The sequence below is a fragment of the Eumetopias jubatus genome, unplaced genomic scaffold (assembly GCF_037043125.1).
Source record: "Eumetopias jubatus isolate StellerSeaLion01/CBP00866 unplaced genomic scaffold, mEumJub1_p1.0 scaffold_11, whole genome shotgun sequence".
Classification (NCBI taxonomy): domain Eukaryota; kingdom Metazoa; phylum Chordata; class Mammalia; order Carnivora; family Otariidae; genus Eumetopias; species Eumetopias jubatus.
This window is the reverse complement of record NW_028274817.1, coordinates 957650-980511: the sequence shown is the minus strand read 5'-3', so window position 1 is coordinate 980511 and position 22862 is coordinate 957650. Positions and strand designations below refer to the sequence as shown.

Here is a 22862-nt window from a genome sequence, read left to right as displayed (position 1 = left end):
CTCTTGGGCACACGCTATTCCAAGAGAAAAGCACATTTCGCATTTTTGCAGAGAGGAAGAGGAGGACCCACTGGGTGCCCAAAGGCGCGGATCTGTGCCCCTCCCCCAGCAGCCGGATTCCCACCCCCACCCCCGTCCCCGCCCCCCCTCGGCCCCGCCCCTGCCAGTGTCTGAAGCTGGCCGGGGTAGGACTGCAGAGGCCTGAAGGGGCGGGGGGCCGCGCGGAGCGCAGGCTGCGGGCGGAGGCAGCAGCGCGCGCCTTTTTGTGCGGCTCCTGGCCCCTGCTGGATTGGTTCGGTCAGCGTTGCCGTCGGAGTGGGCGGAGCCAGCCGGGCCCAGGGCTTGGAGTCCAGTCGCAGCCAGAAGCGGTCGCAGACGGAGCGCACTTCGCAGCTGCAGGTGCACCTTGGGGCCGCTGCGGGGGGCAGAGCTGCTGGGGGGCTGCTCCTCCTGGACTCTGGGCTCTGGGCTCCAGCTCGACCCCCGCGTTCCCTGCTTCCCATACCCTCGCTAGTGTCTCATTAGAGACTCCTAGCGACCCCCCAGCTCCCTCTCGCCCCACACTGCTTCCATCCCATCCCTTTCCCCAGCTGCAAACTGCCGTCTCTCGCGCCTTCTAGCCCGGAGCTGTGTGGCCATGGGTATCAGAGGGATGCTGCGAGCCGCCGTGCTCCTGCTACTCATCAGGACCTGGCTCGCAGAGGGCAACGACCCCAGTCCTACCCCAAAATTCCACTTCGAGCTCTCCCCTACCGTGCCCGAAGTCATCTTGAACCTCTTCAACTGGTAAGCGGGTACCGCCAGCCTGGGCATGGCGGCGACAGGGACCCGCGGGCGGCCTCTTGGACGGAGCGGGCTGGGGTAACTTGAACCCGGTTCGCCGAGCCCTGGCACTTGGGTCCTGCCTGCCGGCCCCTGGAGGGGGATGGGGTGGGAGTGGGGGTGGCCGATTGAAAGAGAGCTCTGTGCTTCAGCCCACCTGTTACAGCGGCGCCTCATAGAGCCCCGCGTGTGCCCAAACTGCAGCCCTGAGGGTGGGGGGAGGACGGTGCCCTCACCCCAGGGTCTGCCATCTACCGCCCGGGACCAAGGCCCTGGGCAGGTTTTCCCAGTCATATCCATTGGCACCTGTGGGATTGGGGTGGTGGCAGTACAGGTGATGGACAACTCACAAAACAGAGTATAGAGACACCTGTTTGAGTCCGGATTTTAGTCTGTTCCCTGAAGCGCGTGCGTATGTTTGTGTGTGTGGAGCGGTGAGAGACCTTTTCCAATGCCGCAGATAGAAATTATTGACTCAGCCTCATCGGAGCCCAGACAGTGCAATCAGTGGCTGCATAACCGTACAGCTGTGTGGCCTTAGATGGGTGTGCTTTTGTACTTACTCCTGTGAAAACACTTGAAGATTCAACGGTTTTTTTCTGTGTTTGATTTCAAGTTTGGGTCTGCAAATATCTGAAGAGCTGTTAAACAAACAGACTTTACATGTAGCCCATACAAAAATGTGTTATTTGCAGGAGCCACGGATCCTGAGCGCTGTCGTATGGGTAATGTGTGGTACTAAACAGGCGGGAATGCATTGTTTTAATTCGGGAATAATACCTGTGTACACTTTGGAATGATGCAAAGTGAAATTTTGTCATTAAAGATGATTAGAAATAATTTTTAAATGACAAGCCAGAAATGAGCGTGTATTCAGAAAAAAAGTGGGGGGGGGGTATAGTCTGGCAAGGTTCCAGCAGACAGCCCTGCAATGTCCTCCACCCAACATACCAGACTGCGCTAGTGAACTCTCTCTCTCTCTCTCTCTCTCTCTCTCTCTCACACACACACACACACACACACACACACTCACACACGCACGCTGATTTGCAGGGACTGATGTTCGTTCCCTGGTCAATGCATCAAAGATCCTAAGAGTCATAGTGAAGCCCAGGGCCTGTTCTCATTCACAAACCCCTTTTGGGGAAAAGAGCCCCACTGAATGTCTAGGTGAATTGGATGAGCTTCAGAGACTTCTAGAAAGGCTAGCTCTCTGCAGGGCTGAGCTGGGTCCACTTACATGGGCTCACCCAAAACACGTCTAGGCTGGAAGCATATGCTTAGCCAAAGAGATGTCTGTTCCCAGAATACATGTCTTTTTGAGGACAGCCCTTGGGCCCCCAAAATCTAAAATGGTTTGATTGGGTGAGGGTCTTTAATCTCTGCTACATGAGCAAGGCTCTCTCTGCGTCATGTGCCATATGTCAAATCTTAAAAAGCAGAGTTGTATAAACACAAGATTTACATAGACGTGAGAACAAAATGCCCAGTCCTAGCCGACGTAGGGGAAATGTGACTGAGCTGGAGAATGCGAACTGGCTGGCTCAGCTCAGGGGGACACTGGGGGTGGAAGATGACCTTTCCTGAGGCAATCAGATGCCCCTGGAAGGACTCCCACCAACCTGGAAAGCTGCATCCAGGCTGATGGCAAGATGGAGCTTCTTAAGGGGTTGAAGTAACGCATTTATCTCAGGGCTTGAACCTGCCCACTCCCTCCCCTCTCCACTTCCCCTACAGTCTTCCCTCCTCATGCCCCCCTCCTCCCCAATCCTGCCTGGTAACAAGTATCCAGTCTTTGTGCCCCATTCTCTAGATAAAAGCGGAAGGGGGGAGGGGAAAAAGAGTCTGCGTCACTGCTCCGCTTCTGGCTGACTCACTGTAGGGAGGGAGAGGAGCAGGGAGAGATGGGTACATGTATGACCGTACATGTCTGCATGTATGCAGGAGCAAAGAAGGCCCTGGCATGTTGATACCTGGGGTGTTCTTTGTTGTTTGTTCCCTGAGAAGCAATGTGGCATTTACTGATGACTTCTCTGTTTCAGCAAAAATTGTGCAAATGAAGCTGTGGTTCACAAGATTTTGGACAGGGTGCTGTCGAGATATGATGTCCGTCTGAGGCCAAATTTTGGAGGTAAGACCCGTCCAGATACTAGAAGCCTTTGTGTTAGGTGGGAAAAGAGCTGAGACTGATGCAACGAGACAGCCCCACTCGGGACGCTGACCAGCGGCACTCCCTACCTTCCTACGGCTGTGAAAAAGCTGCGTCAGAGCACTTCCAGGCCCCCAACCCCCAGGCCTTTTGCTCTGCCCAGGCAATTTCCCACTTCTTCGCCTTCTTATGCAAGGGGTCTTTCTGCTCCCTCCCTTACAACAGCCTGAAGTGCGCTCCCTGGTGTGGCTGGAGAAGCAGTAACCACAGACAAAACTGCTGGGTCTCACAGGCTCTCCAGTTTTCCACTGGAAACTATGGGAGGGGCACACATCCTTCTACTTGATCACACATTCTTTGCGCCGTGGACACTTGCAAAGTGATTAGCTAGTTCAGCTAGTTCAAAACTAAGGGCATGGTCTTCTCCGTCTAGTTTACTTTTCCCACCGGGGTCCCAGGCACTTCCACCTCTGCCACCCCTTCCCAAAGCCTTCAGCTCCCACCAAGTTCAGTTCGTTCAACACACTACAGTCAGTGTGATCTTTATAAATCCAGCCCGATCACCTCAGGAACTTTTGATGGCATTATTTAAGTGCCAAGTATAATCCAAACTCCTTAGCCTCGCACTCAGACCTCAAGCACAGAGATGAGAAATGACAAGGAAACTGAAACAGGAAGCCCATAGATCAGTTTCTCCTTTAATTCCTGCCTGTCTCCACCCTCAAAAGGGTGACTGGGCTCAATCACACAGCTTTAAGGGACAAGCAATCTGCCACCCAGGAAACCTAGACCAAGGACAGACAAAAGGAAGGGGGTACGAAATAGAAGTTAGTCACATTTCAGCTCAAAGGAAACAGAGAAAGAGCTAAAAATCAGAGTGGCTAAGTTGGAAAAAGCACTCCACTTCCTGCAGGTGGTAGAATTAGACACCTACTCTAGAGAGTTAATGAATGCTAATGGTTCACATTTGCACATATGAATAGAGGTCTTCCGAATACACAGTGCCTCCACGCTAAAGGGCACACAGCCAGTGAGGTCTACAGTGTAGTAGACCAGTGTGGGGCTCTGTGATTTGTCTGGAGAGCCACCTGGAAAACCAAAGCCCCAAGCTTTGGAAGTGGGACACTTAACTGGTGTCGCCTTTGCTGTATTGCTCCCTCTGAGTGTGGGGACAGAAGGTACAGTCCTGGATCCAAGGTGAGTGTGCACTGGGCCTTAGAAAGCTGGAGTGGAGAGGGCAGAAGGAAGGCTCTTTCAGTGTGGGGATTCAGATGCTAGGGCACAGCCAGCACCTTGATGTGTGACACTGGTTTTGGAACTGCTGCACCAAGCTCTGGTGGCTGTCAAGGAAGTAGCTACTACACTTTCTCCTTTCCTCATTTTCACATTTCTCAACAAAGGCTGACCAACAGCCATTCAAGTACACCAAGCACACCCTTTCCACTGTTTCAGGTTGCCATCTCCACAGACATCCAGGGCCAGGGGGAGGGAGCAGGGGCAAGGACCAGCCTCTGGGGATTATCAGGTGTGACTGGTCCACAGTAGCTCCAAGGCACCTCACCACCTTCTTTTGAGCTAACTTGGATTTATTTACACCCAACGCCTAAACTCCTAAGTTACACTAAGCTTTATGGGCGTGTAGACCTGGGGCATATGAGAAAAGATGGGGTCCCTGGTGAAGGTGGCAGAGCAAGGACAGTGCAGGACCTTCTAGCATTTAGAGAGAAGGAGGCACTATTGCTCTGTCCGGGACTGTTATATGGGCTGGGGTGGGGGGGTGCCAATCAATGGGACACGGGGTCAGGGGTTTCAGGGTTGGGGTTAGCCAGGACTCCCTTTAATGCCTCCCACTAGACACAAAATCAAATTCCCCTCTGTCTGAAGTGAAATAGAGATTCAAGGACACACACACACACACACACACCACATACAGAGGCCTCACCTGACTGTTGTCAGGTTCGGTGGGTCAGTAATGAGGCTGTGGGAGCCTTATTACTTCCTTGAGAGGAGGAGGAGGAAGGGCCAGCTGCTTCTTTCTGGGCAAGAGAAGTGGGATTCCACAGTGTTGCCAAAGGCAGGTCCTTGAGGACTTCACCTAGTTCAGCCCCTGGCCTGACATAGGTATAGAGTGAAGGAATGAGGGGGACATCGCCATCATTCGTTCATTTATCTGTTCTTCCTCTGGGACTCTGGTGGCTGCTAGGGACGGCAAGGACTTAGGGTAGCAAAATTTCCAAGAGGGAAATTTTCTTTCTGCCTTCCTGAGCCCATCAGGAGGGATAACAACAGGATGTGAGGCTGAGGCCATCATCCCAGAGATAGAATTTAGACACCTTATCTGGAAATTTCTTGTTCCCCTCCATGGGATACCTTGGCTAAACTCTCATAAGGTGTCCCCGCTAGATGGGTAAATTAGAAAACAGTCCCAGGTCTCCTTCCTCCAGGCTACATCCCCAGGCCAGGCCTCGTAGCTTGGTGAGGGAAGTGTGGACTGCATTTCAGCTCCCACATACCCCTTCCACTGAGGGCCCTTGAACAGGACTATGTCCTGGCCCTTTAGGGTTCAGGTGCCCCAGGAGTCCACTGTAAGGGATGGGGTTGCCTGAGTAGCACAAAGTGGTCCAAGATGAGAAGTCTGATCCAAGAGTGAGGTGGGGGCGGGGAGGGCTGCATGGCCCCTCTAGGGCTTGTTGCCTGCTTAACATACTTTTCACCCTCTAAAGGCATGTAAGGAGCCTGAAAGGCTATAATAAAGAACTACATTTCTAGAAACCCCTGTCACTATGTATATTGCTGGAGTCTGGGCCCATTCACTTCTCAGCTGCCATTCGTATGCTGATGCCCAATTCCATGTCACTGCCTGAAACATTGGGGTAGGAATGATGCTTTTCCCTCTTGGCAGCTCAGCTTCTGGGCTATCAGCCTGCAGTGAAGCCAGCAGGCTAAATTGCAAGTGTCATGCATTTATGTCATGCATGTTCCCATAGCAGCAGTTTGGCGTAATACATATAGAATAATGGCTTAGCTGTGGGGCTAGGTAAAGACAGCTCTCAGCCAATAGGAGACAACAAAAAGTGTTTTGCCACAGCACTTTAGAGTTTACTACATATTTTCAAATCCATTATCGCATTTGAGTGGGCAGTGCTAACACCTAGGACTGAAAAAGAAAGCCAGGAGACAGAAAGACACTCAGACACACATTCAGTCACACTCACATCTTAACATACACAGACACCCTCACACATGCACTCACAGGAACAAACTCACAAATTCATTCACTCATAAATTCAGTATACACACTTACCTACACTCACATGCACCTGCTCATGTATTTATACATGCTCACACATCTATGTACATATGAACATGTGTACACATGCACATACACACATGAACATGTTCTCACAAACACACTCAAAAATTTATTCATACACAGGGGTGCCTGGGTGGCTCAGATAGCTAAGTGTCTGACTTCCACTCAGGTCATGATCTTTGGGTCCTGGGATCAAACTTCCTGCTCGGCAGGGAACCTGCTTGTCCGTCTCCCTCTCCCTCTGCCCCTACCCACCACTCATGCTCTCTCTCTCTCAAATAAATAAATGAACTCTTTTAAAAAATGTATTCATACACACAGACATATTCACATGCTTATGCTCCTACATTCACTTATACTCGCACTGCCAAATTCCCTTATATACATACAAAGATGCACACACGCATGCTTGGATAGTCACACACATGGACATACATATTAACATGTTCACACATTCATTCATACAGATAAATAACTCATATTAACCCACATGCAAAAAATGCTTACACACGTATACTGATATGCACATGCTTATACATGCACATTAACATGATTGCATGCAAACAGGCTAATGCACTCACTCACATAGGAGCTTGCTCACACACGTGAACATACTCACACAAACATATCCACCTATTTACCAGCTTACACAAACATGCCCATATATGAACAGGCTCACACATCAACACACATCCACATCCACATGCACACACTCACATTAACATGCTCACACATTCACTCATACCTGCACAGTGACACATTAACACACATGAATATGCTCATGGACTCGCTTGTACATCAGCATGGTCACACATTCAATTACACACAAACACTCGTGTACACTCATATTTAATCACACACAAACATGCTCACACATCCACTCAAGCACATAAAGGTGCTTATATACACTCAGACACCCACATATATAAGTGTGATGAGTGTGAGTATGTAAACATGATCACTAATCACATTTATAACTTGCATACAAATAAGGTCACACACACAAACATAGTCACACAACGAACGTGCTCACTCACACTGACTGTAAGTCACACACTCAAAATTTCACTTACATTCCCAAACATTCAGTCACACAAACACTTTCATTTACACATTCCCTCCCACATGCACTTAACATGCTCACACACAGACTTACACATGAATATGCTCATACACACGGACACACAGACACATCCATCCAGTACACAAACATACATAACGCTCATGTAAAAGCATCTTTAACATACAAACATGAACCATGCATTTACTCACACGTGGACCTGCTTACAAATACATTCACAGGTAAACAGGCTCACATAGACAACCCACATATTTACTCCCACACCCAGGCAGTGTGGCTCCTGAGGCCATGCTTCATCATACCCTGCATGTAATAGTGTCTTCCTGTGTTGTAGGTGCCCCTGTGCCCGTGGGAGTATCTATCTATGTCTCCAGTATTGAACAGATCTCAGAAATGACTATGGTAAGTGTGCCAGCTTCAGCCATGGGCCTGGGAACGGGGAACATGGGGCAAGGAGCAGGGTCATAAGCCAACTCCAATTGTTCTGACTTGCAACAGAGCCCACATAAATGAACATGGTAGGTTTTGGAAACTACAGCCACCTGGAACAAAAAATAAATAAATCCAAATGAGTTATAAACCTAAAGGTTAAAGGCTTATGAAGTTTTTAAAGGAGAATATAGATTACTGTGTTTGTGGTAGGACTTCTTTAAAAAGTCATAGAAAACAGAAGCCATAAAAAGAAATACTGGTAATTTCACCTATATTAAAATTCTATCTAGAGGCACCTGGGTGACTCAATCAGTTAAGCATCTGCCTTCAGCTCGGGTCATGATCTCGGGGTTATGGGATCGAGTCCCATCTCAGGCTCCCTGCTCAGTGGGGAGTCTGCTTCTCCCTCTCCCTCTGCCCCTCCCCACACCTGGTGCTCTCTGTCTCAAATAAATAAATAAAATCTTTTAAAAAATTCTATCTAGCCAAAACTTCTAGAACTTCTGTTTTGCCAGACAAATAAAACCAGTATAAAAGGATAAGTCAGAGTGGACTAAGATATATGCAACAGAAAGAACTGCTATTGAAAATATACACAATTCCCGTGAATTGATAAGAATATTTATTTATTTATTTATTTATTTATTTATTTATTTATTTATTTATTGGAGAGAGAAAGAGCATAAGCAGGGGGAGCTGCAGGCAGAGGGAGAAGCAGGCTCCCCACTGAACAGGGAGCCCGATGTGGGACTCAATCCCAGGACCCCGGGATCATGACCTGAGCCGAAGGCAGACACTTAACCAACTGAGCCACCCAGGCATCCCAATAAGAATATTTTTAAAACAATAGAAAAATGTTTAGAAAATTTGAACAGGAACGTCACTTTTGTGAAGAAAATCAAGTAGCAGATGGACATGTGTAAATATGTTTGACTTTATTATTAATCAATGAAATGCAAAATAAGACCAGAGCAAGAATCCATTCCATACCCACCAGACTGGCAAAAGTCAAAAGTCAGACCATACCAGTGTTGGCCAGGCAGGAGCGTTGAGAACTCTCATCTGCCCTTGGTGAGGGGGTAAAGTGGAACTTTCATGTCATTATTTTTCTTTCATGTTGATTTTGGTGCATATTGTGTGTTCACATAGTAGTATATACATAGTATATTGACGTGAGAGAATATTCTCTCCAGTGCAAGTGAGCAAATTTTAATTACAGACATCAACATGAAGGAATCTCACAAATAGGATTTTGAGTGAAAGAAACAAACTAGGAATACATACAGTATAATTCCATTTGGAAGAAAAATTTAAAAATAGGTCCAAGTAAGCAATATGTTTCCTAGAAATACAGACATAGAAAATAAAACTCTAACAAAAAGCAACAGAGCTATTATCATTAAAATCTAAGATAATGGATACTGCTGGGAGGTAGATGTGGGGAATATGTTCTGGAAGAAATACATTGATACTTGAAAGTTATTGGTAATATTTCATTTCTTAACCTGGATTTTAATTACATGAAGCTCAGTTTATTCTTAACATTTAACATTCTTACATGTTCCAATATTCATCTATATTTGGGATGTATTTTTTACACCTGCACGCGCGCGCGCACGCGCACACACACACACACACACTTTGAGGATGGAGAGCTGGACAACCCCACTTATGACTGGGAGTTACCTTTCTCTCCTCAGGACTATACGATCACGATGTTTTTTCATCAAACCTGGAAAGATCCACGTTTAGCATACCATGAGACCAACCTGAACTTGACCCTGGACTATCGGATGCTGGAGAAGTTATGGGTCCCTGACTGCTACTTTCTAAATAGCAAGGATGCTTTTGTGCATGATGTGACTGTGGAAAATCGCGTGTTTCAGCTTCACCCAGATGGAACAGTGCGGTATGGCATCCGGTGAGTTTCCCCAGGGGCTTGAGGACCATCCTGGCAGGCTTCCTTCTTCCCCCTGAGTATCCCACGAATGCACTATAAGGGATGCACGAAGGATCCTGTTGCTGTCTGGCACTGCCCCCTCACCCATCCTATCCGGTAGTCAAAGGGAAACCCTCAGAGGTTTCCACAGCCACCCTCGGCTGTCCTGCCCCCACACCTTGCCCCTCCTTCAATCCCTAACTTAAATGCCCTCTTTGTCAAGACACCCTCCTTGATTTTCTCAATTCGAAGAGCTCTCCCTCCACCTTAGCATTGTATACATTCTGTTATTTATCTTTACTTCTTTTCTCTCCCATGATGTGAGGGAGGGAGACAAATGAATGCTGAGGGAGGGGGCCCAATCTCTGTCGTTGGTCATATCTGCATCATGCAGGGGGCCCAGGGCGTGCAATATATGTCTGTTGTCTATGGCTCCGTACACATGGGATACACACATGCTGGAAATCCTCCCTGGTTTATTTATAGTCACTGAGGCTCTCCTCACAGCATCATCTCTTACAAACTATCTCTTAAGACAAGCATAAGAGATAAGCGTAGCTCAGAAAATTTCTCCAAGAGGTGGTTGCACCAGGGTTCAGCCCCTGTCTCTGAGTCTCTCTTTCTCTGGGGTGTGCTCCTGCTCTATCCCTTTGTTTCTCTCTTCTTTCTCCATGGTCCAAGGTGCTAGAGTGAAAAAAACAACAAAGCTTGCAGGGAACAAGGTCACCGGTCATACTTGTTTCATTTAAAGGGGGCCTCAGCTAGGGTGCCTGGGTGGCTCAGTCAGTAAAGGGGGCCTCAGCTGATAAATGCTGCGTGGAGGATTCATGGAAGGGACACACGCACACACACACACACACACACACACACACACACACACACACACACACCCTACCCAGTGTACAAAATGGAAATCACTTCAAGAGTTGAAAGGGACAAGGCCTAGTCTCCCTTCTATGTGGTGGGTCACTTCCACTTCTGCAGCTCCTCCGAGATCCTTCCTCAGATTCCTCTCACAGACCCACCATGTGGCAACTTGAAGCCCCTGCCCAACACTCCACACCCCACCTTATATATGTTAATACCTCCTACACATTTATACCTACTGCTGTCGTTTTGCTCAGCCCCAGTAGCCTATGTGCATAGGCAGATACACAGAGACGAGAGCGCTGTGGGAGCAGGCCCCTCAGCCAAAGGTGGGCCTGGGCTACAGCTCACATCCATACCTGCATACCACATACGGGCACTCCACATTGGATTGGGCACCTCAGCCGCTTCAGTGTAGCACCACTTCCTATCGACAGCCTCGCTCCTTCTGCAGCAAGAAGGTCCACTTTCTGTCCCTCCATCCAGTTTCCTCAAGGGCCCTTCCCATCCTGCTGCCCTGAGGTTTCCTGTCAGACCTCTTGGTTTCTCTGTCACATACACATTCTCTCTTTCCTCGTACACAACTGTGACCCAGCTTTCCTCTAGGAGGAAGGAAAGGAAGAGGAAAAAGAGGGAAAGAAAAACTGGAGGGAGGAAAGGAAGACCCAGTTCGAGTGTAGGCAGTTCGGGAGAGTGTTAGGTGGGTCAGTATGTGGAGTACCTCTCAGTTTTCTCAGGAACGGTTGCTTGCCTGGACTTGACTCACTTTTCCCTTCCTTTTGCTTTTCCTCTGCAGACTTACCACCACAGCAGCTTGTTCCCTGGATCTGCAAAAATTCCCTCTGGACAAGCAGACCTGCAAGCTGGAAGTGGAGAGCTGTACGTATATCTCCCAAGGCCCCTTCTTTCCTACCTGGGGTCACAGTCATCCAGAAACCAAAGGCAGAGTAGACAGTGACAGGGAGGGCATCATTCCCCTACTCCCTCCCTCCCCATTCTCTCTCTGTTCAGTAGATGAACAGACAGACAGAAGTATATACAAAACGTCTGGGAGAAGGTGGCCTTTCACGTGGTGAATAGTCAGTCCTCCGGGGAAATTGTACTTTGCTATTGGGAAATTATGTACAAGCTAGTGGGTAGGAGCACATCTCTTTGCTCTGTTTTCTTTCCTGGCTAAGAAACTCCAAAGTGAGAATTCCCTTTCCAAGTGCCCCTCTCCTCTGTGCTCAGACTCAGAAAACCTCAAAGGTGCCCCAAGAGTGCAGGTTCCGACCATCCTTTGGTTTCCACAGCCTGCTCTGGTGTGAAATCTGCCTATGTCAGCTTTCTCAGACTGACTCTGTTTCTTTCCCTCTCCCAGATGGCTACACGGTTGAAGACATTGTATTATACTGGGAAGGCAATGGGAATGCCATCCAGGGGACTGGGAAGCTGCACATTCCTCAGTTCAGCTTCCTGGGAAAGACAATGACTAGCAAAGAGGTGTTTTTCTACACAGGTGGGTCTGATCTTCTCTCCCATTTCGTCTTTCTTTTGTTTTTTTTTTTTTAAAGATTTTATTTATTTATTTGACAGAGAGAGACACAGCGAGAGAGGGAACACAAGCAGGGGGAGTGGGAGAGGGAGAAGCAGGCTTCCCGCTGAGCAGGGAGCCCGACGTGGGGCTCGATCCTAGGACCCTGGGATCATGACCTGAGCCGAAGGCAGACGCTTAACCGACTGAGCCACCCAGGCACCCCTCGTCTTTCTTTTGTACCCTTGTACATTCCTGGACACCTGTCTGCCTTTGACCTCTACACTCTCTGTTGCCTCCTCTCCTATTTCCTTCTGGCTCTAGACACTTTCCAAAACCCCCTTCAAATGAGGAAACGGGTGTGGAAGCACTTGGCCAAGTTTGACCCTCTACAGGTGTAAAATGTTCATGCTCTTCCTGATAAAAACAGGCCCCCTCTCGTGAGCCAGCCTCCCCCGCCTGCCCCCCGTTTGTCACTTTGAAGTATTTACTATATCTCCCATTTCAAATCTCCAGTTGACATGAAACAAGGAAGGAAGGAAGGAAGAGAGAACAGACTTGCCATGCCATATGGGCCTACTGATATGCCATTGTCACGGCAGGCAAATAGGGTCAGATTGGCAGACTGCCCAGGCTGGAATATTAGGGGCTTCCCCTCCTCCATCCTGTACTTCACCCTGAAAATCCCCTCAGCCCTGCGACCCTAATAGCAGGATGTCTCCTTGCCAGGTTCCTATGTGCGCCTGATACTGAGGTTCCTGGTCCAGAGGGAAGTCACCAGCTACCTTGTGCAGATCTATTGGCCTACTGTTCTCACCACTGTTGTCTCTTGGATATCGTTTTGGATGAACTATGAATCTTCTGCAGCCAGGGTGACAGTTGGTAGGTCCTGTCCTCATCCCAGGGAGGAACTTGGATCATCTTGCTCAGAAAAAAAAGTCGAGAGTAAGAGAGGAATACTTGGGGTGGTATGTGACTGCACGGGCAAGGAAGCAATATGGTGCCTGCCCAGCAGGCATTTATCCAGGGGCTTAGCCAATGCCCAGCAGAGAGACTGATACTGCAGACAAGTGTGAAAAAAACATCAGGGCTGGGATCTTGGTATGTTGGACCCAAAGTATCAGAATGCATTATTTGCTGGATACATGAACGAACACTGATCAGAAATGCAATACAACAAACGTTGATTAAGCAACATATCAAAATGCCCATCAAAGTGGCAGTAGAGGACTTCCAGAGAAGCTGCCCTCAGTGAGTATCTGGTGAAATACTGGGACAGATACTGTGAGATGCCAAAGACGGAAATGACCCAGATCTTGTTGGCTAAAACTGCACCCAAAAAGTCTTGCTCAAGCTGCATTTTCAAGACTTGTAGGAGGCAGAGGCATAAGACTTGTCATTCACCAAAACAGGAAATTGCTATTAAAAGGCACAGGGGCCCTAAAAGGGGACTAAGTCAAAGGGTGCCTAGGGGCAGGAGCTGTGGGGAAATAGAGTCACAGAGAGACAGGAGGAGTGACTTGAAAAGACCTTGAAGTTCCAGTTTAAGCAGTTAGAACTTCATGTCCAAGCAATGGGGAGAACCAGAGGGTTCTGAGCAGTACCAGGGAGGGGCCTAGAGAATCAGCTCCCAAGTTTATCTGGTCCCAGTGTGCCCCACATCCAGGTCTGGTTTTTCCCTCACCGTCTTTGGGGCAGACTCCTCAGCCTCTTTCTTGAGGAGCACATGTCGGACTAAACCTTCAGTATTTGTGTAGTATTTTAAAGGCTCACAAACCTTCCTGAGGGACATGATCTAGAAGAAAGCCTATGTGCTGGAAGGCAAAAGAGGCTGGAGGTATAAGTCCCACTGTGAAACCATAGCTAGAGATTTTGGACTTGATCCTAAGAGCAATGAGAAAGTCATGGAACCATCAATGCATGGGCTGGGTGTAGAGCTGGGGAGGAAGAGCAAAGAGAGCACTTGAGCGAAGTCCCCAGGCCTAGAGAACTGAAGGCCTTTTGCTGAGGGCCCTCCCCACTCCAGAGATGATGGTTGCTCCCTTTCTGTGGGATGTGGGCCTGATGGCTTGCCAAGAACTTCAGCCACCTGAGGAGGCTAACCCTGTGCCATGTTCTTTATAGGTCTGACTTCAATGCTTATCCTGAATGCCATCAACTCACATCTGCGGGATAAACTCCCCCAAGTTGCCTGTATTAAGGCCATCGACATCTATATGGTCGTATGCTTCTTCTTCGTGTTCCTGTCCTTGCTGGAGTATGTCTACATCAACTATCTTTTCTACAGCCGAGGAGGATCCCGGCACAACCAAAGGCGACGCAGGAGAGCCCAAAGAGTCATGGCCCGCTACCGCTACCGGGAAGTGATGCTGCAGGTTTGGCTTTTTGATTAACAATCAGCTTTCCCTGATTAAGGATTGGGCACCTTCTTAAGCCTAAGCTTAGCCCTTGACCCTTTCACATTTCTTAGTTCCTTTAATCCTCGCACAACACACGCACACGCACACGCACATCAGATAGCAAAGAAACAGAACAATTTATCCTCACTCCTTTATAGGCCAAATCATTGCCGCAAGGTCACAAGGCAGTGAGTGGCAGAACTAGATTTTCCCAGACCTTTTGACTTCAAATCCTGTCCACTTGGCATATTTTCAAGGGCAGGTGAAGGAACCAGAGAGAAAAGGAGCACAGGGAGGCTGAAAGGAAGAGAAAGACACCAGAGGGGTTAGCCTACCCCTCCTTCCTTTGCTCTTTCAATTCCCAAAGCCATGCTGAGGCTTCTGTTGCCGGCAGTACATTAATGTCCAGCAGTGCCCCCTTCCTTCCCAGGAAGCCCAGCCACATCTGCCTGAGGAGGCCTGGCCTCCATGCAGCCACCGTGGATTTCCCTTACGTGCTAACAGCCTCTTGTTCCTGTTCCTCAGCCCCTTGCACACCGGAGATCCCAGGAAGAGATGATTCTGTCAGTGGAAGAGATCAACAGTCACACTGCAAGTGCTGATGAGGAAAGCCCTCTCCCTCTTCCTCCCTCCCCACCACCAGTGCTTATTCATGTAGGATATGAACCTCCTGACTTCAGAAATCTATCTACTATCTCCCTGAAGGATGACCAGGTTAGCATAGAAGATGAAAGTGACTCTCTTTCCTCCAGACCAGTGCAGGCCTGCCTGGCAAGCCTAGAAAGCCTCAGCTCTTTGATCTCCATCCCAGAGCAGGCCCCACTGGCTACCTCAGAAAGCCTCAGCTCACTATCTTCTCTCTCAGAGCAGGCCTGGCTGGCCTCTAGAGAAAGCCTGAGTGATCTCCCCTCCACCTCAGAGCAGGCCCTGCCCAGCTATGGCATTCGCTTTAATGGTTCTGAGATTGATGACAGTGTTATTCCTACTGAAATCCGCAACCGTGCTGACGCCCATGGCCATGCTGATACTCGTGACCCGGAAGACCCTGAAGAGAACTCGAGCTCAGATGAGAGCCATGGCCATGGCCCTAGTGGGAGGCATCTGCTTGCCTATAGTCACAGGTGTGTGCAGGAAGCAAGCTGCAGCCTTGATGAGATCCGTAGCAACCTTAATGAGATTCGTAGCAACCTTGATGAGATCCGTAGCTTGCCTGATGACATCAGAGTTGAGAGCGGCTACCTTGACCTTGAGAAGCAACTCAGGTGTGATCTTAACAGTACCTGGAGCCTTAATGTTGACGATTTTGTGGGCTTTGACCAAGGCAAGGACAGTAACTCAGAGTCTGATGACAGTTGCCCCCCGAGTCCTGGGTGCTCCTTCAGTGAAGGATTCTCCTCCAAGCTCTTTGACCCTGACTATGTCCCTAAGGTTGACAGGTGGTCCCGGACCCTCTTTCCCCTTGCCTTTGTGGTGTTCAACATTGTCTACTGGGCATATCATATCAATTAGTCCCAGAGTGCCCCTTTCATGGTTCCTCTTGATTCCGTTTTGCCTCCTTTTCTTGGTTCATTTTATTTTGTGGTTATTTGGGCAGTTGAATTAGTTCTGCCTTTGTCTTTATAAACATGAGGTGGGAAGTAGTTGAAAAGGATGTGTTCTAGCTGGAAGGAAAGGGATTGAGGAGGACTTGGAGGTAAATAGCACATTGATTTTCCTTTTTTGCTAGAAGACTATCACCTTTTCAAAGACTTCTAATATCTATGAAGCACAGAAAAGCCCCTGGAAATGTTTGGAGGACAAAACCAGGTTGACAGACAGAGGAAGGATCCAAGCCCTGCGCATAAACATTTATGAGGGTTTTTCTGCCGCCCACCATGTGTTGAATTTTCTTTTTCATTACTTTTTTTTATTGTTTTTCCCTCCTAAGAATTTAGTCCTTGCTCACCCCCTGATTAAGGTTTTACAGGAGAAAGTCAAGCTGGGCTGAGCAGGGGTACACAGGGGAAGCACTAGCCATGACTTGAAAGTGCAAGGGGCTGGCTCTAGGGAACTTGGGGAAATCTCTTCCCCACTATTGTTTTCTGTTGTATTTCGAGTGTGGTGTTGTGGTGTGGGGGTTGGGAGTGGAATGTGGGTGGGTAGGGGTACTGAGTGAGACGTCAAAGTGAGAGATCATGTTTCCAGCAGGAGCTTGCAGGGGGTGATGAGGTCAAGTTGGAGATTCCCAGATTGAACTGGCATCTTTGGAGGGATTGGAACTTCTCTTGTCTATAATTCTGCTTCACAATTCTTGACAATACAGACTGGGTACTGGGTACGTCTGTCTAGGTCAGATGCTGACTTGATCACTAGTCACAGAGCAAGCACTTGCTGAATGAAGACTAGGGTCAGGAAATTTCTGACTTGCTATTTCATCTCCTGGTCTAGAACAGCAGACGAACAATTGTTGTGAATCTCTATAGTAATCCTGTGTGTCTAGTGCATAGCAAATGTCAACAAGCTCACTGACCCATCACATTGTTATGCCCTCACAGGAGCCCAGTAAGCCAGGGAAGGCAAAGCACTTGTCCCCAGTGATCCAAGGGGAAAAAATGGAGCTTATGTATCATGCTTAAGGATGATAAGTGGTAGAAGTAATAAGGTAGTAAGGTAGTAAGTGGTAGAGCCACTCCACTTGCTCTTCTTTCTTCTTATCCTCTTAACTCTCTCAACTAAAGTACTCCCCTTTCTCCTCCCCTCTTTACAAATGGGGGTGCTCCATCAGGTTCTGCTTCTTTGCCAGGCCCCAGACCTCATTATATAGCACCTGGAACATCTCTGCAGGAAGTGGCCAGTGACCAGCCAGTGAGTGTGAACCAAGCACATGGAACATGGGTACTGTCCACCCAGTGGGGCCACTAAGGGAAATAGAAAGTAGCCTGCACTCCAACTTTCCTAGCAGCTCCACCTCATTAATGGAGGCCATGGGGGAACAAGACTTGCCAAGCACTCAGCCTATGTTTCTCCTTCCTGCCTAGGCAGCCTCTCCTGCAGCCCCTCAGCCACCTACCCTTTTAACTGTGTTTCTGTGTTTGTGTTTCTGTGTATAGCTGAGTGCATGTGTGGGTCAAAGTAATTCTGTATGTACATACAACCATTTGAGAAGCTGTGCAGCTCTATGTATATCGATGTAAATTATATTGGTGTGTATAAGAGTGTATATATAACAACGTGTGGATGCATGTTTGTGTGTGCACACCCCTGTGAAAGAGTGTGTGTGCTTGTGTGTACACACATGGGTATATGCTATGTGTGTATGAGAGCATATGTGCATACCCATGTTTATTCATCTGATTTGAATGAGTGTGAAAGGAAATACACCTGAAAGCATATGTATTTCCTGTTGGTGCCTCTTCTAGAACCACCTGAATTCCTTTGGCCTGTTCTCACCTAAGTGGGGGGCCATATTTGGCCGGGCTGGTTAACTGACTGTTTCTTTCCAATTCCCTGTTCCAGGGGGCAGTGTCTCCCGGTCCCCAATCACTCTTCTCCTCCTTCCTCCACCCATCTGTGCTGTCTCCTGGACAGAAGACACAGGAGAAGTGAATGTAGTCCCAGGAAGTGACAATTTAGTGCCTTGAGATAGGAAGTGCTCAAACATGGGATAAGCTGGGAGTGCAGAGCATTTTGCTTTGTCCTGAAACGACATGTTTGAGTAACAAAGGCAGGGTTTGGTTGGGGGGGGGCGGTGCCTTGAAGATGCATTAAGAACAGATATATGATGTAGACAATGGGTGGGGAAAGCTAAAGGACTAGAGAGGGACTTGTATATAGCCTTTATAACTCATCCCCTTGTTGCAATCACATTGTAAGCCTGACGCGTGTGGGGGCTGAAGGCAGCCAAAAGCATGTGGGTGATGTGAGGAAATAGCCCAGGGTATCAACTGCAGCACTGGATGCAGAGAACCAAAGGTGTTTGGGAGAGGGCTGCAGGCATGGACAGTGGGGGTGGGCCCTTTCGGGGGCAGGAGCACTGTAGTAACCCATCCTGCATCTTGGGATGGCCTTGGATTTGGAGTCCAGAACTCCCTCCTCCCACCCACTCCAGGGAAAGGGATCATCAGAGGGGTGAGAGGATTGACCAAGGAGAGAGGGGCAAAGGAGCCCCAGGGTGTGACTACCTATATCAGCCCAGCTTGCCATCTCTCTTCTTTTCTATACACACAGCATACAAATACAGCCTCCTACACATACACACCCACTGAGACCTACACAGTCACGCACACATGTACACACATGTGGGCACTCACTGTCAGCACCAAGCAGAGGTATACACAAACACGTGCACACTCACAGCCACATATATATTCACACGCACAGTCACACACGGTTACCCTCATATTCGTGTGCATGCACATACGCAAACTTTTAAAACAGCTAAAAATTTAAAAAGTTGCCACTGGAATATCTAAGATTGCCTCTCTCTTTCTGGACATCCCTCACAGAAAGATCCAAGTTGGGAGGAGAGAAATGACCCCCATATCTGAGGCTCCCATCATGACTATTGAAAGACTTGCTTCCTGGAGCCTGAACGTTGGTTGATTGATTGGGATTTGGGTTTCCAGAACCCTGGGGGGCCTTCGAGCCCTGTGGGAAATCAGCCGTTTATTTGGGGTGATGTCATACAAAGAGATTGGAGCAGTGGGGACCAGAAAGTGAGTTTGAAGATGTGTCTCGCAGCAATGCACAGGAAGGCTTCGAGCACAGAAGAGGGGCAGAGAGGCCAGTTGTAAATATCTCTGTAGATCCATATAGCTAGATAAAAATATTTATACCTTAAAAAGAACATCTTGCCCTAAAGTGCTGCAATGAGAGCAGTTGAACTCGACTGCAACTCACACTGTGTGAGGTTATGTGTCAAGGTGAGGTGGAGGTTTGGCAATGACAGCTTTGCTAAAATTTGAACCTTCTGAGTTTGTCATGGACTTGGTCGTTTTAGCCTGAAAATTGCCAGATCTCCCCTTGTTGTGTTCTGTGTGTGTTCTGTCGTCAGCGTCATTGTTGAGCCCCATCCTCAGCTAGTTGCCTACATCCCGTCCCACCCCTCACCTGGCACCAAATAACTCTGCAAGTGCAGAGCATCCGGCAGGGCACTATTAGGGTTCAGCCCACAGAGACATTCTCAGCCCCAGCCAATCAGAGAGTGCTTGTGGTTAGATAATTTGGAGCTCGGGCCGAAGGAAGGGTCTTGTTGAGTCTGGGATGGAGCAACCCTCACTTCACTTTTCTACCTACCTTTCCTCTTCCTCACATGGGCCATCCCATTAACTTTCCCCCCAGAATTCCTTCTCCACCACCACCACAGGAAGGCTACCTTCCGTCTCTTCAGAGTGGCATTTTGTTCCAAGGACCTGTGCCTTTACAGAGATAACGGATGATCTGTTGGGTCTTACTGGAGCTTGTAAAATGTATTCTTACAATCTGTGTCATCTTGTTAATAGCAAGGCTGTAATGTCTTTGCATATTTAGAACTGAGCTTTGCTGAGACTGTGGCCATTCCTAATGAGGTTTCTTTATTCTGTACATAAAAGAACTAACCCTTTGAGCTATTAACTAATGAATGCATTTGCTAAGCTATCAACCTGCATGGTACCTTGCCGTGGTAATGAGCATCAAAGGAAATCGTGACTTGTCCTACTGAAAGTGCAGTGTGTTTGTGTTTGTTGTGTAGTGTCCTGTGATCAATATGAAATCTCTATTATCAGTGTTGGGTTTTCGGGGGGGGGAGGGCGTTACAGTGTCTCTCTGATATATTTCAATTATAAAATAGCCCCAGTTGGTCAGGGTCACCTCTGTTAATTCAACATGTGTGAGACTTTGCACCCACTCTATCTTGCCGGACTGTATCCCTGGGGTCAGGAGTCATCAGCAGAACTGAAGGTGCCCGAGTGTAGTGAAACTGGCTGTGGTGCTTGACTTTGGACAGTGCCAGAGAATTCTTCAGATAGGCAAAGCAGTGCCTTTCTGAGGCAGATGAAATACAGTAAAACCACAAACATGGAGGTCTTCAAGGAGACCAAGAGAGGAGGAGGACCAAGACCCACGTGTCTTACTGGCCTGACCTGCAGAAGGGTGCAGAACAGCAGAGACCCCCCCCCCCAAGATGACCCAGTTCCCTCTTTGTCCTCATTCAATGTACATTTTTGCATGAAAAAGACCTTGACCGGGCTGGACTTCAAAGAAGGAAAACATGAAGAAACATAAAATTATGCTTCTGAAAAATATGCTGGAATAAAGGTTTATAAATAGTCAAAAGGAGAAAATAAATATATATAATGGCAAATACACTTACCGGTTGTTGTGTTTCCTCTCTGTCTGATTGGAAAGGAGTTCCACCTGGGCCCAGGAAGCCTCTGGTTTCCACTGTTCACCTTAGCCTCCCCAAGGCTTTGCACATTGACCTACTCATACCCTAAGATATTTGAATCCGTGGTTTTCAAGCAGAGTGGAAATAGTAATATACAACTGAAATTACTTTACACTTTCACACAAGCTATTTTAATCATTTAAAACAAAAGGCACGTGTTGTGATGAGCACTGGGTGTTATGCGCAACTAATGAATCATTGAACACTAAATCAAAACTAATGTACTATATGCTGGCTAACTGAACATAATAGAAAATAAAAATAAATAAATAAAAAATAAATAAATAAAACAAAAATTGTAAAGCAAGTGAAGCCATTGTAGTGCCAAAATATAATGTGAACATTTATTTCCATTGGCAGGGGGATCTTTATTAAGAACATTAAAAAAAATCTCTTTTGCCAATGTGGATGTACAGAATAGAGAGCAAGAAAGCCCTATGGGGGTGGAAAGAGGGCATGCTCAGGTTTTAAAAACTTTGTAGTGTCCTGAAGATTGTTAGAGCTTGGAGTTGAGGCCCCTGGCTGGCCGATAAACTCACAAGTGTAGGTAGTGTGCTACTGGAGGGTACCACAGGGTCTCTGGCCCAGTGAGTGGAGTTTGATAGTAATTCTTGCTGTAAGTTTAAAAAAATAATTAAAATAATAAAATAACTGTAGAGTCACATTCAAATGTCCTGCTCCTGGTGCATCCACCTTCAAACACCTTTTGATGAAAACCTTGGAGTTGCAACAGGAACCCTAACCTGATATAGCTCCTCCTCTGTGGTCCCTTTTGTGCCCAAACAAGCCAGGAGAGTAGTGCCTTCACACCCTGCTTTGCTGATCTGCCCGTCGTGGGAGGGGCCTGGTGTTGTTACAGGTACACACGGGAGAAAATGCATTTGGAGGTAAGAAGGAGTTTTCACAGTACACCTGGAGCCTGCTGTTAGCTACTGAGTTCTTTTCTGGGCCTAAGTTCTTGCCACAAGTCGGGCTTTGTATCATTTTTTACAAGTCAGGCTTTGAAGGTGGCCAGCGACCACAAGTGGAGCTTGCTGCCCTTGAATGGTTCTACTGTCACTTGCCGCCCACTGATCATACAACTACCTTAAGGGATAGGGTAGAAGAAGGGGGATATGGCCTCCCTCTCCCTTTACAGCTTCCCTTGGGGTAAAAGAGCCCTTGCCACAATCTCTCTAGGCTTTTGGCAAGGCCTCTCTTCTCAGCTTCCCATGTTGGCTCAGCTTCCTCTAATCCCTAGCAGGGCCTCCCAGGGGCCCCTTGGTACTGCCCTGGTACTGCTTACCCAGTCCAGGTCTCTCCTAAGCTTTCCTCCAGACCAGAATCTCAAGAACCGAGGCAGATGTGTTTTATTTTTTAATAACCTTAAGTGCATTTTATACTGATATTTTCAAAAGCAATAGGGGATAAGGAACTATTTATCATGAGATTTAAATGCATTCCTGTCCAATGGTCTGAAAGCAGCTCAGAGACTACCCCCAATGTGCAAGTGCCAGAATTTGAACATGAACTCTTCCCATGGCCAACCTAAGATTTGCTGCAACAGAATGCAGTTCAGCATCCTTGACTCTAGATTTCTCTATTTCAATTACAAATCAGTTTCTTAGGGACACCTGGGTGGCTCAGTCAGTTAAGCGTCTGCCTTCAGCTCTGGTCATGGATCTCAGGGTCTTGGGATTGAGCCCTGCGTCAGGTGGTGGGGGGGAGGTCCCTGCTCAGCAGGGAATCTGCTTCTCCCCCTCCCTCTGCCTCTCTCTCTCAAATAAATAAATAAAAATTTTTAAGAAAAACCAAATCTGCCTCTTAGAAAGTCTCCCTTTAATATCGCATGGGGAGACAGAGGTTAAAAATTTATTGGAGATAGTGGACTCCAGCCCCCTCTTCTGTCTAGAATACTCTGTGTGCCCTTGGACAAGACCCTGTTCATTTGGGGGCCTCTTC

The 22862-nt window shown here is 47.9% G+C and overlaps 1 protein-coding gene and 1 pseudogene across 1 annotated transcript; both read left to right on the top strand.

The window, feature by feature from the left end:
* The first annotated feature begins 637 nt into the window (after positions 1–637).
* GABRQ (gamma-aminobutyric acid type A receptor subunit theta) lies at positions 638–16024 on the top strand. Its single transcript, XM_088028905.1, has 9 exons — positions 638–786; positions 2865–2953; positions 7700–7767; positions 9498–9718; positions 11400–11482; positions 11964–12101; positions 12846–12998; positions 14241–14491; positions 15041–16024. Exons 1-9 carry the CDS (start codon positions 638–640, stop codon positions 16022–16024), a joined length of 2136 nt encoding a protein of 711 aa, XP_087885031.1.
* Positions 16025–21406: 5382 nt separating this feature from the next.
* LOC114200027 (small nucleolar RNA SNORA62/SNORA6 family) lies at positions 21407–21543 on the top strand (annotated as a pseudogene).
* Positions 21544–22862: the final 1319 nt, after the last annotated feature.